At 37.2% G+C, this 17,934-nt stretch overlaps 1 protein-coding gene across 1 annotated transcript; it reads left to right on the top strand.

Moving 5' to 3' along the window:
* The first annotated feature begins 5,579 nt into the window (after positions 1–5,579).
* Positions 5,580–15,290, top strand: LOC147493104 (FG-GAP repeat-containing protein). The gene is made up of 13 exons (XM_086569521.1): positions 5,580–5,739; positions 5,819–5,977; positions 6,037–6,288; positions 6,377–6,493; positions 8,108–8,188; positions 8,649–8,744; positions 8,946–9,041; positions 9,310–9,363; positions 9,456–9,659; positions 11,150–11,275; positions 13,214–13,279; positions 13,828–14,127; positions 14,251–15,290. Exons 1-13 carry the CDS (start codon positions 5,677–5,679, stop codon positions 14,725–14,727), a joined length of 2,091 nt encoding a protein of 696 aa, XP_086425647.1. The 5' UTR covers positions 5,580–5,676; the 3' UTR covers positions 14,728–15,290.
* The last annotated feature ends 2,644 nt before the right edge of the window (positions 15,291–17,934 follow it).

Below are 17,934 nucleotides of genomic sequence, written 5' to 3'. Positions count from 1 at the left end.
TTGGAAACATTGAATATATATATAAATATGAACAAAACGAGAGCCAACAACTAACCTGCGAAAATTGGGCTTCCTTCAGAAGGGGAGCGGGCGTGCTCAAGTATATGGTAAACAAGGGCGTGGGCGCGCTCAAGGTACTATTCGCAAAAAAAATTCCAGTAACACGAGGGCGGGCGTGCTCAAATAATAGGGTTAAGAGGGCACGGGTGTGCTTCAAAAAATTTGAAATTTTTATAATAGTTTGCTAAGATGTCCAGAAAGTCGCCTATAAAATATCAGATCAATCGGAGTTATGAAAGTCCTTCTACTGCCTTGCAAAGTTTGTGAAACAGTTTTCGGACACAACACAAATAACCGAATGGTTAACCAATCAAAACAGAGCCAAAAATTTCCAAACATTTACTGGAGACTTCGGACCGATCATGAGGGCTCCTGTAAAAATTTTAGAGCAATTGGAGTTCTACAAACCCTCCTTATTGGCTGTTGTTCTAGAAATTAAGTGTTGTAAAACTACATAAATACATTGAAAACAATCAATTAGTTAGATGGTCAAAACAAATAAAAAACTCTTCAAAATTTTACTATAAACTCCTGAGTTATGATAGATACTCCTGTCAAAATATTATAATTTTTGGACTGGCCTAAGGTTTTCCAGAAACTTACAGTGTGAAAGCTGAAATACAGCAGTGTAAAGATGGTAATAGTTCACTAGGTAAAACAACTAGGAAAAATTTGAAACTATTCTAGTAAATCAACAACTCCTTAAATATTATCCCTGAAAATTTTCAAAATTTTCGGAAATTTATAAATACCTTTACCGCAGTATTCCTCACAGTGATCCCGCAATCTTAAGGGAGCGCGAGCGCGCTTTGTCCAAGGCAAAAGGGAGGGTGGCATGCTCGTAGTTTAAAACAGTGAATTTCAAGCTTGAATAGTAACGAAAATATGAGAAACAAGAATTAAAAATTAAAAGGGTGGGTGGGTAGAGAATGGGGGATTGCCCCTTGGATTCAACCAATTGAATTCTTGTCCTGAATGAGTTTAAGATGGCAGCGACGCCATTTGATATTTACTAATTTATGTAAACTAACTATCTATGCGTAAGCACAAATAATCAATCAACTAAACAAGTGCTTAGATCAATATTCCTACTCTCAAATAATAATGAAGTAATATAAAAAGTACAGATTGGTTCCACTCCTAAACTACTAAGACATAAAAGAAATTCAACTAATTTAAATCACAAAAAAACAATGATGAGAGTAATATTATGTTGAGAGATTTTTATTCTACGATTATACTACGGATTCAAATAAATCTAAATTAACTAAACTAATAGAAATAGGGTTTTGATGGAAAAGAAAGTTATAGAGAAGAGTAATCAATCCACTTAATGATTAGTTTCAAGCAAGAATATAATGATTAATTGAAAAGAGATCATCTTTAGGTTTTCACACAATGATTCAACTTAAAGCCTCAAACTTTATCATCCCTAGCAACAACCTACATCTCTATAATCATTATTACTAGCATGTAGGATTATTACAACCAAGTCTCTTGACTTAATTACAACAATCCCTAGTTTAATTTACTATATGCTTATTTTGGAAGTCATACAATAAACTAAACTCATTAAAATACATACACAATTAAATAATTATACTAAACAATCTATTCATCATTAGGCTTCATAATCACTCCCTCTAATGGGGTATTAGCCTAATATCATTGGATTAATTAAACTAAAATAATGAAAGGAAGACATAATATAAAAAAGAATTAATTAAATTGAATAAACTAAAGCTTTTATTAAAATGTTCTAATAGAGGCTACAAACTAAACTCATAAACTAAAACTAAAAAGGAGAGAGAGAGAGAGAGAGAGAGAGAGAGAGAGAGAGAGAGAGAACCCAAATTTATTCTAACTAATGGAAGGGAGAGAGAGAGAGAGAGTTTAAGGTTTTTATTCTCTTATATAATGATACAAAATCGTGCATGGGTTTTTAGGTTAGGTTATGGACCCATAAATCAAGTTCATAACCCAATTGGTTGAATCCAAGATTTCCAATTCTGGTCATGTTACTGTAGTGCAAATTTTCACCAACTTATACTACTCTGATCGAGTCAAGGCCTAGACCATTGGAAAGAGCTTTCTGAGTCGGTTATTTTGATATAAAATAGGCCCAAATCAGAGGCCTGCGTCAAAAAATATAGCCTTTTGAAGTTATGTTGACTTTTCTTCAACTTTCTAATCCGGTTTGACTTTCATTTAATAGTGTTAACTTGGGCTTTTTAAGGGCTTTTCCTCCATAAAGCTTGGGATATCTTCATAGAACTTCTCTAGCAATCACTTTAGCTCCTTTTAGCACCTAATTAGTAACGAATTGATATTTATTCAACTCCGAAGCCTGAAATACTCAAAAACACGTAATTAGTGATAAACCTATATTATTAATAACATAATTGGCTAAATAGAATTGAAATACTATTAAAGGGTTTAAACTACAATTTTTGCCTCTTATAAGTAGGAGATGTCCAGGCTCACAACCATGTTGGCTTCAACTTTGTCAACAGGAAGTCGCGCAGCTTCCAGAACTCCAAACGCGATATCAACATCATTAACAGAGTGTTTGTTGGTAACAGGTAGTTCATCAGTTCGTCCCCAATGCCTTATCTCCACAATCATCTCCCTTTCAGGGGAATCTGGAGATCTTGGCGAGAAGGGAATGTCGTCACTCACCCCCTCCTATCACTGGATCGAGGAGGAGGGATAGCGATAGTTACAGCAGTTGTTTTAGCAATGCCCTTCCCCTTGCGATTGTTAGGGAATGAATGGTCAACAGTCAGAGGGACATTGTCACCAGTTTGTTCAGAACCTGTGGAAAGATCTGGAACTGGTAGGGGTACAACTACTTTCTCAAAACCAGAACGGGTAATAGTCACAGGAACCTTAAAAATTGTTTCTTCACTAACACAGAGAGGGCTTAAACTTCATTTTTACCGATGGGGCAACATCGGGCGTAAAAAGATCAGTTCTCTTCAGTTTATGATGGTTGGACGCACGCACTTTCCTTTTAAAAATTACTAGCCGCCAGCAGTTCATGAGACAGTTCAGGGCCTCTCCCGCCAGTGATCACACAATCATCACTGATAGCAGGCTCCTGAACTGGGCCCGATGTCGTAGCATCACTAGAGGCAGCCACATAACTTTTCGCCTTATGAGTTCATCTTCTTCTAGTAATCAAGGAGGATTCGTCCTGAACTGGAGGAGGAAGAAGTCCCGCATCCTGATCCACATGAGGGGGAAGTACGGTGCGCCTGCATTCACGATTTATCCCAAAAGTCGGGAAACGCCGTGACGAGCCGCGATTCTTCTTCAAGACATGTTGAAATATTCAAAAAGATGGGTGAGATCAGGAATTATCACCCAAGGCATCCTCTGTTCCTTAGGGATCTTCTTAATAAAGTCCACCGTTACAGCATCAGTAGCAGATAGTTGATTCCAGGGGGAAGAGTCATCTAAGGAATAATAGCAAAGAAATTCAGGTGAAAAACTCTTATATTAAATTACAAAGTTCCTGAGTAAGTAGACTTACTGGTTGGAACATGGGTGTGTTTTCTGGGAACAGGAATTTCCATTGGCTCACCATCAGCATCAGAAGGACGAACGTCCCACGCATCACCTAACACACAAAGGTGGTGATCAGCCCGGCCTTCGTCACTCTACTTCCCTTAAAAAAGACGATCGGAGAGTTTTTGTCTCTGATCATGAGGTAGTAGTAGGATTGGTCTTGAATACGCTGGACCTCGTAAAAGTACCCAAAAACCCAGTGATTCAGAACGAATCCATGTCTTTTTGCCAACATAGCAGAGTACATAACAGTTCTGTAGAACAAAGGTGCTGCTTGACCAAGAGCAAGATTGAAGTGAATCAAACACTCTCTTAACAGTGTGTGTAGGGGAAGAGTGAGTCCGGCCCTGAGTTGACCAATGGTGATAAGCGTCACTTCTTTATAGGCCAATTCATCTGACAACCTCCCCCACTCCAAGCCGATATCATCAGAAATGTGAAATTTCTCTCGGATCAGTTCCAGGGAGGAAAGATCTTCGAAGTTTACAAGTGACCAGTTGGGATTCATGATCGGAAAATAGAGAAAGTTTCAAGTTTTGGTTAAACCCTAAGCGGGATATCAAAATGTTCATAATACAGAGAAAATGTAGCGGAAGAGGTAATGAGGGTTCTCTCACCAGATCCTTTATATGCAGATAAGATGGACGGTTACAATTAGCCCAAGCATTGCGTCTTTTCGGGATGGAACTGCCATAATAAGCTTTTTCAGGAAACGGCGTGTCTGTTAGAGCCGTCTTTTCAGAGCTTTAATTAGTTGGATACGTAAGCAGTTCTAGTAACATTTTAGTAAAAATATTCTCGCGCCAAAAGCAGTGTCGCTTCAAGCGCCCATGTGCTAGATGACACGAGAGGGGGCATCGATCTGTAAGGGGGATTTCCTGTCATTGAATAGATAACACATGTATGGGAAATAACCTAAGACTATAGATGTCCAGAATGAGATGAGGACCATCGGATCAGTTCTGTGGATAAGTGATCTCGTGCTTAGCACGAGTGTTTAGTGGACATGTGCTAGGCACGTGGCTGACCGCCTCTAAGTATGATAGTTCTACAAGTTGTTAGGAACTGATATAGACAGTTCCTGAACAGAAGGAAACCGAAGATGACGATATCTGATGATAAGGAAAGAATCGTGATGACATATCTTAGGAGTTACCCTTTAGATATAATCTTCCCATACACGTTGGGACATTATGATCAACAAGGAAACTTACCTTTTACAAGATATGGTCTAGATTCAGAATTCCATAAGAAAAGGAATCCTAATAGGAAGGCAGAGTCCAAAAATGTAAGAGAACTCATAAGCGGTGAGGACAGTCCTAACCAAAGGACTCTTGTAGCTCTTCCTATATAAACCATAGGTATTCTCTCTTAGGAACTACGCAAAATAGGGTTTGATTCTCCTAAATAAACAATGAGATACGTAGGCAGCAGCTAGGTGGTTCAACCCTGAACTCACAATCATCTCATCCTTTCTCTACTCAGTCAAAGCTTCTGGATCACAAGGCACAGAGAAAGATGGGGGATACACGAAAACTCTCCTACAACTCCCATCTGTGCGGCCATGCTCTTCATTTGTTCTTGTAGGCTGTCAATGCTTTGTGGGCTTGAGATTTGTTTGAAGGTTTTTCTGATTGAATGGATGTGAACTCAAGAAATCGAGCCACAGACGACGCCAATGTAAAAGTTCTAATTGGTTGACCTTACAAATGTAGGCAATAATTGGGGAGAAGATGACTTGCGAGAGAGATGACCGGTTCGAGAGAAAACTCAGATTTTTTTTTTTTTTTTTGGGTTTACAAGAGAGATGACCTGTTAGAACGGTTGAAAAAAAAAAGAGTAACCGGGACGCTGAGGTGTGGAGGGGGTGTATTGGACTGCCCAATTGAATTTGGTGAGTGCCCAATCCAGGACCCATTAAGATTTAAGACACGTCACGCCTATTTAGTAAACGTGGGTGCAGCCCGAAGGCGAATAGAGTGAGTCTGTGTTTATTAGTTGTTACAGTCGGGCAGCTTTCGAGTCTGGAGAGAAAAAAAGAAAGAAATGAGGAAGCGTGATTTGGCGATCCTATTACTCTCCGCCTTCGCCATATTCTTCTCTCTTCAGGTTACAACAATTTTATTTTTATTTTTATTTTCATTTTCATTTTCATTTTCATTTATTAATATTAATATCATTTATTTAGCATGAAGGAGATTTTGGATTTAAAGAAGCATGGGTCCACCAAACAGATGATTACCCAATCAAATACGAATCCGAACGTCTCCCTCCTCCTATAGTCGCTGACTTAAACGGTGATGGTAAAACCGAAGTCCTTATCGCCACTCACGATGCCAAAATTCAGGTACTCTACTACTATTATTTTTTTTTTTTATTATCTATACTTATTAAAAAATTTCTTAGGTTGTGGCACCCCACGGAAGACGAGTAGATGAAGGGGTTGGGGAAGCACATGTGTTAGCTGAGGTTTCTTTATTATCTGATAAAATACGTGTTTCGTCTGGGAGACGTGCTGTGGCTATGGCTACTGGTTTTGTTGATAGGAGTTATAAACACGGAGATGTACGGAAACAGATTCTCGTTGTTGTTACTACGGGTTGGTGGGTTATGTGTTTTGATCATAATTTGAAAAAGCTATGGGAAACTAATGTGCAGGTTTGTCAGAACACAAAGACGTACACACGCTTTGTTTTTGAACTGTAATTTATTTTACGGGCACTTATTGTTGCTAGTTTTTGGACAGGAGGATTTCCCACATAATGCTCATCATAGGGAGATAGCGATTTCTATTAGCAATTATACATTGAAGCATGGAGATGCAGGGTTGGTTATTGTCGGAGGGAGGATGGAAGTGCAGCCTGTATGTTTTTTCAGCTTTTCTTAATATTTATTGTTTGTTTACTTATATCGATTTCTTAAAGTTACAAAAGACTACAAAGGTTATTAGTAATCTAAGGTTGTATGTGTATTCCTTCTCTTATGCTTGCTAAAAAAGTCATTAAGTGTGTTAAATTTGATATCAATTTGCATATTACCTGAGATAAGAAAGGAGACAACATTTCGTTTATCATATTGAATCCTCTATCCCTTTCCTGATGGAATTCGGATTCAAGTAGATATTTCCGAATTATGGGGTGACATCCAACAGGCTTTTAGAGAAATTTTGGTGGTTTGGCAATATTTACCGGTGAAACACCAACATGGCATTTCCCTGTTGACATTTTATACCATACCGATACCCATCTCAAAATTGAAGGACACAGTTGTGGGGTCATTTAATTGTAGTTCTTTTCATTGGTGTGCTACCACATTTGTCTACCATTGTTTAGCTTCCTCGCATTTAAATGGTTCTTCCCCTTCCTGTCAAAAGGGAACAATTTGAGTGTAAGGTCCACATCTTTTTATTTAGGATCAGTCTGTTTTTATGTTATTTCGTACTGTACAATTCCTTTTCTCATGATTTATTTTCCTATGAGAGGAAATGCGAAGAAATATCAGATGGCTTGTTCACTATGGAATCTTGTTGATAAGATGTTTTAATTGTAGCCAATCTCTTGTTACGAATAATTCTGACAACTTCAAGAGAAAAAGCGGCTTTTACCTATTGGAACGAAATTAAAAAATAAAAATAAATTGTATCAAAATAGGCAATGTGGATTCTTTTGTGTAACTGAAAAGTCACCTTCCTGAAACAGATACATGGTCAGTTCTATTCCCTCTCAAACACTGTTCTAGCCCTATTTTTCATGGGACTGTCTTTCCTTGGAACTCCATTCCCATGTCCCACAGGACTGACATTCCTGTAACTATGGCGGCAATACACAGATGCTTACTTTCTAGTACCGATGCTTTTGTTCATTCTCTAGGCTTTCAGTCTTGATAGCATTACTGTAGTTTAACATGTCCAGCGCCATAATACACTTGCAAAAGAACACTCCCAAAGGAGGCGGTTTAGATCCTCCACTTGTTTCTCACTACAATAAACGTGTGAGAATGAAAACTAATATGGAAAACTGCAGCACCATGTACGAGCAGTGCAACCTTCGAAACAACAAATTATATATTCATTTCCACCATTAGTTTATCTGTAATTTTTTCGTTGATTGTGAAGAAGATTCATCAAGGTTGTAAGCGCGTAGAAAGGTTGTTTTTTAAGTATCAATTATACTGTCTATTCCACCTCTCCAGTTTTATGTCTTCCATATCTATCAAGTCTCTTTTATCTTATTTTTCAAGGAATCTTGTATAACCTTTGCATTTGTTATTGTCAACCAAATTATTGGCTTCTTAGTCTTCTATTTGGTGGCATGCTGTTTACTGATGCAGTAAATGCTCGTAAGGCATCTATTGTTGTTATTTTTGATAGGTTAAGGAAAAATATAATTTTAACACGGGATCATTTTTTATTGTTCTGCTTTTATATTTGGCAGGACTCCCCTTTACTAATTCATGTGTAAATTTCAAACTGTTCTAGATCTACATAGACCCTTTTGAAGAAGTTGGGATGGCTGCTAGAGATGCTGAGAAGCACAGAAGAAGTGCCAGTGAGAAGGAGGTATGGTTCTTCTTTTGATGGGCCTTTAAAACCATGCGTTGTCTTGTTCTTATGAGTAAGCACAGAGGCAAAGATATAACCAATTTGTACTGTTACCAATTCACTGATTTCCATAAAAACTAAATATTAAATATACTCATATCCTCATTTATAAGTACCAATTATATCTCTAGAAATTTTGATATTATGCTTTCATCTACAAACAAATGCCCAGTATATGCCCATCCATTAACATCTGCATACAAATAAAGACCAACACCTGGTAGATGTAGATTCACAAGTGCATCCACATACATTAATTTAAGTAACACGTGGAATGCTTTTGTACCCCAACTAATATGTAAACTTGTTATTTGGAAGATCAAGTATTCAAGTGCACATACCTTACATCCCGTGATACTTGTGATTGTTTTAATGTGGAAGAATGTTTGTTTTTCTATTCTTTCTGAATCTTTTATAGGCATCCGAGAACTCTGGAACTATGGATTTACGCCATTTTGCATTTTATGCATTTGCTGGTCGGTCCGGCTCTCTCCGTTGGAGTAGAAAAAATGAGGTATTCTTTTCCTTCGTAAATCTATATTTTCAAATAACTTGTGGCTTTACTGCGACAATTATCTCAACATAGGTAGTGGTGTTATTGATGCTCTAGTATTTTCCGCTGAAATCATGTTAGCGGTGTATTTTCATTATACTTTGTGAAGACTATTCAAATTTTCTTTTTTCTTCTGCTTACCATATCAATTTGTTGATATAGAACGTTCAGGCCCACTCTTCAGATGCTTCACAACTTATCCCGCAGCATAATTACAAGCTGGATGTTCATGCATTAAACGGTCGTCACCCCGGAGAGGTATGTTTCTCTCTTCTTTCTCTTAAATATTTATTTATTTTTCCGTACTGCATCAGTTACCTCACTGGAATTGACATAAAAAGAACGATTTTCTCCATGTATAAAACTTGGTTGTTTAATTATTTATTTATTGATTTGTCTTTTTGCTTCTGGTATCTGTAGTAATTTGATTATAATTTTGTAGTCTTCTCTAGCACATGCTTGATTGTCCTGAGACTGACATTCACCTTTACCAAGATATGATCATTATGTGTTGTTGAATTTGCAGTTCGAATGCAGAGAATTCAGAGAATCAATCCTAGGAGTCCTGCCACATCACTGGGTAGGAGAAAAATAGTGTTGTCTTCTCTTTGCTGAGTTGATTTTTAATAAGAGGACATTTTCCAATTCACACTTCAATTACTCTGTAATCAGGACAGGAGAGAAGATACTTATTTCCAGCTGGCACACTTCAGAAAACACAAAAGGAAATCTTTGAAGAAAACACCAGGGAAAACTACTAACTACCCTTATCATGTGCCGGAGGAAAACCACCCGCCAGGGAAGGACTCAAGCAAGAAAATTCCGCGCCTGATTGATAAAGCTGCTAATTATGCTGGTGGTACCAAAGGCAAGAAGGTTAGTTAATGTGTATGATTTTGTCTTACCATATAAAAGATCTTAGATAGGAGGTCAAATGATTAATCGATTCACTGACACTAATTTTTTGGTGTTTTAACATAAATCTGGTTTGAAATCCAGCACTTTCTTCGAAAATGTTTGTGGCTTTTGTGGACAACAATTTTTCATCACAGTTTAAGTGTAAATCGGTTGCTAATCAGTCTAGGAGCAATTAGCGATTAGGCCTAGTAATCAAAACTAATTGAGGGCCTGTCCCAAATAAGAATTTTTCCCTCCCCCTAGGTAACACACAATACATATGCCACATTTAATTAATAGTTTAAAAGAAATACATATTAAAGTGAAATAAAAGGGACAAACATAATCAGCACTCACCATAAAACAAAAGAAATTAAAGAAGTTATTAAGTTTTCACTAACAAAGTGTCAAAGTGCTAGCATAGCCTCTTTGCAACATAGTTTAGATAAGTCCTTTAGCATTTTCCAGTGGAGAATGTTATGGTTGAACTGTTAAAGTTGGGTGTGTGTGTGTTTTGGCTTACATATATCGTGGGCTTTTTGGCTTTTCTTTCTTAAAAATAGACCCACAACTTTTAATCGCCAATTTTTCATAACCAATTTTTGGAAAAAGCGCCCCTATTAATCAGAATAAAAGCACTGATTAATGGATCTTGAATTCTCAGACGTGGAAGGTGAGGATGAGGTTCAAATTGTTCAAAATGAAGCCGGCCATCTTGTCTTGGAACATTTTTAAATGGGGTGGGAGGGGAGGATAAGCAAAAATGTGTGAGGCGAATGAAAAGGAAATGGAGGGTTAATGCTGTTATGAATCAAGAGTCGAAATGGGAGAAAATGGATAGAAAACTTTGGGGGATGGGAAATATGGGTTTTGCTTTTGTGCCTTCGTTAGTCAGTTTTGGGAGATTCAGTGGCATCATAACGCTAGGGATAACAAAGTGGTGGAGGTTGGAGAAGTCTTAAAAGGTCCTTCTTCTTTATCAGTCCAATGTTGGTGGGGAGGGGATCAACAATGGTGCTTGTTTATTAATGTTTATGGCCCGGTTAACTATGCATTCAAGGAGAATGTTTGGATGGAGTTGGATGATGTGAGGGGGTGTAGTAGTGGGATGCATGGTGCATTGGAGGCGACTTTAATGCAATAAGATTTGATTCGAAAAGGAGGTGTTTTGCGGAGGAAGATAGAATATGGGGTAATTCACACATTTCATCAGAGCAGGAATTTCCTTTTTGATATTCCAATGTGTGGGGGATATTTACTCGGTCGAGGGGGGCTACAAAACTGTTAATGAGTCATGATATTAGGGTAAGACGTAAGCCTTCTTGAGTCTTGATATGCTAGGTATTTCATTGAAGATATCATTGTTTTATCACATTTGAGTCTTGATATTATGGATAGTATTGAATCTTGAGTCTTTAAATTGTTGTTTGTAGATTGACATGTACTTTCATTAATTTGTTTTACTGCAGCGTCTACCTTATATTCCAACTATAACAAACCACACTCAGCTTTGGTGGGTTCCTAATGTGGTTGTTGCTCATCAAAAGGAAGGCTTAGAAGCTGTTCATTTGGCGTCTGGTCGCACTATTTGCAAGGTAATCCAGATTCTCCATCATTTGTGTCAAACAGTTTGCTTATAATAAATTTTACTTGTATCATATCAGCCAGATGATTTTCCGCATTGGATACTAATTGATGAAGTTTGAGTGGTAGAGAAATGAAATTGTTCAGTCATTGGATTATTGCAAGTCATGTTATGAACTTTTTGAGTTCTTGTACAAGTCATCATCTTCCGTATCCCTCAACTGAAGCATCAGAAATATGTTTTCTAATCTTAGTGCTTGCTAAGGTGATCGTGCCTTTTCAATCAATCTAATTAAAAAACAAAAACAAAAACAAAACATGCACCCAAACTGGAAGAGCTTAATCATAGATCTCTCTGTCATGCATGCTCATCTTCAATAGAGTCAGCATCCAGGAAATTTTGACTTGAAGAAGAGCATTCATATCCCGCAAAGAGCAGTCATTAATTCATTGCCAAACGAACTCATTTCGTCAATATGTGCATTATTAAAAGAGATTTATCCTACTGTTTTGGATGTAATGTTGAACTACAGAACAACAGAAGTATCATTCCACCTTTAGGTGTGGGTAATCTTTCATTTCATATACCACTTCTGCTTAAAACCCCCTTTGTCTGCTGCTTGGAACCTCATTATCAAAATTGGTTTGCGGCAGTGATTTTCTTGCTCTTGGTACCACTCCTTTGCTCAAGTAAAGGTTCGCATTTAATATGATGAGGCCATCTATGCTCGACCACAAACTTGAGGAAGTCCACATGTTTTTATTAGAGGACCATTTTCTTTCCCCTTTTTTCAATTAAAAGTATTAATACTGAGGCTGATACAAGGTTTCCACAAAAGTGTTTTATACTTGGTACTTTTAACTCTGTGGCCACTTTTTCAGGAAGAACTCCGTCGATTGCCTGATCATAAGACAAATCTAAAAGCATATATTATCCAAAATAGGGGAGAGCCCACAAAAACCAAGTTATGAAGCTCTTAGCAAGGAACTATTGAGAAAATATAAGGTTATTCTCTAGAATACAGGCATCTATTACACACCAGGAGAATCATTCTTGCAACCAGGGTCTTGGAACCTATAACTCCTGATAGAGATTCACCAACTGCTCACCCAAACAACACTTCTTTAATGAGGAGAATAATATGCTCAAAAACTGTTCCTGTAATATGAACATAGTCTCCCGTTGTCAGTGGTGGAGCCATATAATTTTTCTTAGATGGGGCATTCAAAAACGTTATACTCGTGTTGGGCATACAGAAATGGGTCTCTAGAATAAGACTTTGTGCTACATCATTGGTAGTATATGTTTACCAAAAAAGAAATGGACATTAAAAAACTAAACATTTTTCTGTAGTTTTCTTTTTCCCAATCAGCTTTTTCCTTCTCAAATAGCTGTATTTATTTGTAACTGTGGGCAATCATTTCCAAGTTCAGTTAATATTAATATTCTGTACAAATAAGCTTTAGATATAGGAGAAGATTTTAAAACTTTCACATGGGGCCTCCGCCAAGTGCCAGCTGTAAGTCGTGCATGATGGTGTAGCAAAATTGCTCCTTAGTAAGATGCTAAGGATTGTTATAAATTCCTAATACATCAAGAAACAAAAAAGTTCCATTCAAATACAAAGTCTTGAAATATTTTTAGAAAGAAAGAAAGCAGCCGTTCTAGAGAACCGTTCCTTGTGTTAGGAGCTTTGGATCTTGTGACCAGTGTCTACTGAACTTAATATTTAAATTCATTCGCATGATATCAGAAATACTTGTTTTGACATTGGAATTTGTATATATGGGATTTCTTTTATGCATATTGCTGAGCTGTGCTTTTTCCAGTTAGTGGTATGCTCTTAAAGACTGGCCTACGGTTAAAGTTATTCCGTTGTGGTGTTTGAAGTACATCTTTATTTGTGCATTGCATTAATGGTGTTCTGTGCTTGTTTTGTTGTTGCTAGCTACATCTTCGAGAAGGTGGTCTCCATGCTGATATCAACGGAGATGGAGTGTTAGATCATGTTCAGGTACTCAAATATCTTCACATGCGCTTTCCCTACACGGTTGCTTTTATTTTTATAAAGTCTGTATCGGTTCATCTGCTCCAAAAGTTTTACGGCCACAATGCATAAATTTTGATGTACTGCTTAGTTTCAACACTAATGGTTTATCCTTAATGTGCCCTAATTCTCTGGTTTATTTCCTTATTCTGACTTGGTGCGGAGTTTGTTTTAGTTGATTTGTGCAACTTCTGAGATGGTCTTGCCAAAATAAAACTCCCTAGTGGATCTATCCATACTTAAGGTCTTGAAGCTTCTTTTGTTAATGTGAATCCAAGTAATGTTGTTCAACCCAGTCTCCTTTGATACCACTTGTTTCAAATGATTATTCTTGGATTAGACCCACAGCCTCAAGTTGTGGTTCATTTGTTTCCTTAAGTTTCTATGAAGACGAGTGCCTGTGTAATATCCTATCTCAACTGCAACATGATATTAATAATTCATATGATTTTTGAAAGTGGCAGTTTTGGTAACTGAGGTGTTTAATAATGCAAAAAACTTGTTTTGATTATAAGGTTGTTGGGAGCAACGGTGCAGAGCAGACTGTGGCAGGCGGATCGATGGAAGTGTTGAGACCTTGTTGGGCATATGCGTCGTCTGGTGTACCAGTACGGGAGCAACTTTTTAATGCTTCTATATGCCATCATTCGCCTTTTAGTTTGTTTTCAAATGCAGATTTTTCAAGAGGTTTCAATAGAGATAATGATATGAGTTCTTTAGAGGTAGCAACACCCATCCTCATAGAAACCAATGATGGTCATAGACATCGTAAAGGAAGCCATGGTGATGTTGTCTTTCTAACAAACCGGGGGGAGGTATATAACTATATATTATTGTTTCTCTTTCAATAATAGGTGGAGTTTAACTAGTGTGCCTTTGGCATTCTCTCTTAAAACAGTGATGACAAGTATAATCATTGACTGTTTCTCCGGTGCCAGGTGACTTCATATTCCCCAAGCCTGCATGGTCACGATGCTGTATGGCGGTGGCAGCTATTGACGGGGGCAACATGGTCAAATCTTCCATCTCCAGCAGGGATGATGGAAGCTGGTGCCGTGGTGCCCACGCTCAAGGCATTCTCATTGCGTTTGCATGACACTCAAGAATTAATTCTAGCTGCAGGTGATCAGGAAGCCATTGTAATTTCTCCTGGAGGAAGTCAGTTAGCTTCATTTGATCTTCCTGCACCCCCAACACATGCCCTGATCTGTCAAGATTTCTCGAATGATGGTCTTACCGATGTCATTCTTGTGACCTCTAATGGAATATATGGATTTGTGCAGACAAGGCAACCAGGTGCTCTCTTCTTCAGTACTCTTGTGGGCTGCCTTATAATTGTAATGGGTGTCATATTTATCTCTCAACATCTGAATTCTGTTAAGGGAAAACCTCGAGCTTCAACTGATTATAGGTGAAAGTGTGGTTGTATTAATGTTTATGGTTTAGTGCTTCCCGAGTACAAGAGTAGAACTTGGATTTGAAGGAAGGTTATCCCAGTTCTAAGGTAAGAAGTCCATTTTAGATCTGTATGCAGCGTTGGAGGAAAATGTTGAAATAAAGGAGTAACTTTTGGATCTACTTTTCGCTCTCTGACCTGAGTTCCAGTTGCATCATTTCCTTTGTGGTGACTTGGACTATTTTGAGTATCTTCTATGATCTTCAACATTATTACTGGGTTTTGGCTGTTCTAACGACAGATCTCTATGCAGCTTGTCCGGGATATAAGCGAACAAATTCTCAGAAATTGACAGTTACTTTTTTATTTTAGAAATGAGAAATGTCAGAGAGTAGGCTTAACTTAAAACTACAGAATCATCGGTATGGTTTGTTCTAGAATAGATTTCTGCACTGGGATAATGTAGCATGGCCTCGGGTTATCTGTATTATATTAAAGGTAGCAGCGATAAATTATTATACTATGCATTGAAGATACTCCACCTTGTTTTAATGAGAAATTGCGTTCGAGTTTTTGTTTCCATTAACCAGAGTTATGCTCCATGTAGTGCAATCGTGCTTTTGGGAGTTTAAAGTACAGAAGTGGTTAGTCACTCGGATATGTTTGTTTCTGAGCAATAGCATGGGATACATTGATGTAAAATCTTATGCGGTCTCATCTTATTGCTCAAAACATTTGTATTTATTTAAACAATCTGATTAGGATGTAGTTAGAATTTGGAGTTTGACCTTATAAATGTACGTTTAATTCATGAACTTTGAAATCTGCTTCCAAACAAAAAAAGAAGAAATTATTTGCTTCTGTGGGCAAGGGGCATTGGATTATGTCATCTTCTATATGAAGATGAATATATGTCCTGGAAAATTTGTTACAAGTTCCATGGAAGTAAGTTGGAACAAAATTCTTGTAGGGTTTATTTCTCCTTACAATCAAGAATATGGGGTGGTTGTTTCCTATTAGGGTTAACTAGTATTACCTCCTATTAGATGAACCAATTAGGATTTTCTCCTACTAGATGGGAAATTAGGGTCTCTTTTCTAAATATACAAAAAAAAATCAACTCTTATTAGATGAGCCAATTAGGATTTCCTCCCTATTAGATGGGAAATTAGGGTCTCTTTTCCAAATACACAAAAAAAAAATCAATTGGGATTAACCGTATTTTTTTCGTGTGTGGGGGGGAGACCCAAATTGGCTCATCTCGTGGTAGCGAGGGTAACACTAACTAACCGATAGTTCTTATTTTGATCGCAGAGATCTTTAGGGGCTTTTGCTAAGTTTTCTTTAGGCACTTGTACAACATTATTTTTCTACCAACTTTGGTAGTTTTGGTATATAAAGACGTTTTTTTTTTTTTTTTTGGCGATAAACGGTATATAGAGTGTAAGAGATAGAAAGAGTCAAAGAAAAAACAAGAACTAAATGGAAAATCGCCAAACACAACACAAAACTGGAGACTCGAATTTGAAAGCTCAACAAAGGTTTGCAATATCAGAAATTCATAACTGAGCTGGTGCAAAGGACCTACCATTTTGTTTCCATTTGTGAAGGCATATATGGTCAAATAATCTACAAACCGCCAGTTTATGTTAAATTGATGGGACTTGAGAGAACTAGGCTGAGTGGTGGCTATGTACTTTGAATTTTGAAGGGTTTCAATAAAAAGGTCCCCATGGTGCAACTTTCCCTTCCCTTTATAGTTTTTACCACTTTGAAGGGTTCATTAAGCTAAAGTAATCATAGATAGGTCCCATCATCAAATTAACAATAGAAACACATCAAGATTAGAGAGTTGACTCTAAAGGCTCTTACTTAGGGGTTAGGGTTTAAGGTTTGTTATCAATCAAGACATGGACGAGACTAACTTCTAATATTTCAAGAGAAAATGACTCCTCATCCATATGCTCCATGTTCGAGTTTTTGAGTTGAGGATTTGAGTTTTTACTGCTAATAAGTTACCTGTCGCTTTAATTATAACCACATGTAGGTTGTGATACAAACGACTTCTAGAGTGCCATAGGCTATGGTTTATTGCTTTTCGAAAGGGAAGTACGCACATGGGGTGTGACCTTTCTAATACACATTTTGACAAAAATAACGACCGTTTACTAGGTAGACTAAGTTTATGCACTTGCATACACGTTTCTCACCAAAAACACACAATTTTTTGCAACTGGATTCTTACAATTTTTAGAGTCTCGTTGTGGTGTAGGTGTCAGTGTGTCACAGCGTCAGCAGTCAGTTTGTTTTGGTGACATTAGTTAGCGAAGGTTTCTATGAACACAGTTCACTCTTTTTTTTTTCGATAATCACTATGAAGTATGAACACAGTTCACTATTCTCTGTCTTTTGACCATATGATCAAGTGATCAGCCAGTCCAATTTTGACCACGTTAAACTAAAGTAAGTGTGTATAATGAAATTAGTATCATAAGTTCATACTTCATAACTAAGCTAATCGCCCCTCGTGTAAATACTAACTTCAACATAAATAAGCATTGGGCATATAGTTTACATGACGACTATCACATGGGCGGTGCATCGCGTTCACCATGACAGAAAAGGAGAGGCTCAAGGAGATACATAATTCTTTGCTGGTTCCACTAAGGCAAATATGAAATGATAAAAAGTTTAAAGGGACTTGCAATAAATAGTTTGGAGTGTACATTATTCGATTGCTAAGATTCACCATAATTCAATTATAGCGAAGCTGCAAGAATTACTTTTTCACAGCGTGTGACATGTTTACCTCTTGTGTATGTGATTGAACCGTCTTTGCTATATCTCACTTAGTTCTTGATTCCATTGTATTTTGACATACAAGTTGCTATTTTTCTGGTTTATTTAGGAAAAGTGAGAAATTTGGTAATCCATTATTTTGATACTGGCACGACTGTATTTGATTAGAGAGGATGATCTAGAGATAATAGATCGATATCATCAAACCATTGCTTAATTTTTAATAACGTTATGAAAAAAAGGTTGCAGAGTTTATGCAAGCTTTAGAGCTTAATTCAAAATCGTTGGAAGTTCATCGTGAAATTGTGGCTTTGGTAAGGTTATAAATTTCAAAATGTTCTTATACTTCCGATTTACTTTCCTTTATTTTCTTTAAACAATTGCATTTTACTTCAAATAAAATATATAACATTTGCACATGAGTGAA

This window comes from Coptis chinensis, chromosome 6 (assembly GCF_015680905.1).
Source record: "Coptis chinensis isolate HL-2020 chromosome 6, ASM1568090v1, whole genome shotgun sequence".
NCBI lineage: Eukaryota > Viridiplantae > Streptophyta > Magnoliopsida > Ranunculales > Ranunculaceae > Coptis > Coptis chinensis.
The sequence above is the reverse complement of the archived record's forward strand: the minus strand, read 5'-3'. Positions and strand labels throughout refer to the sequence as shown.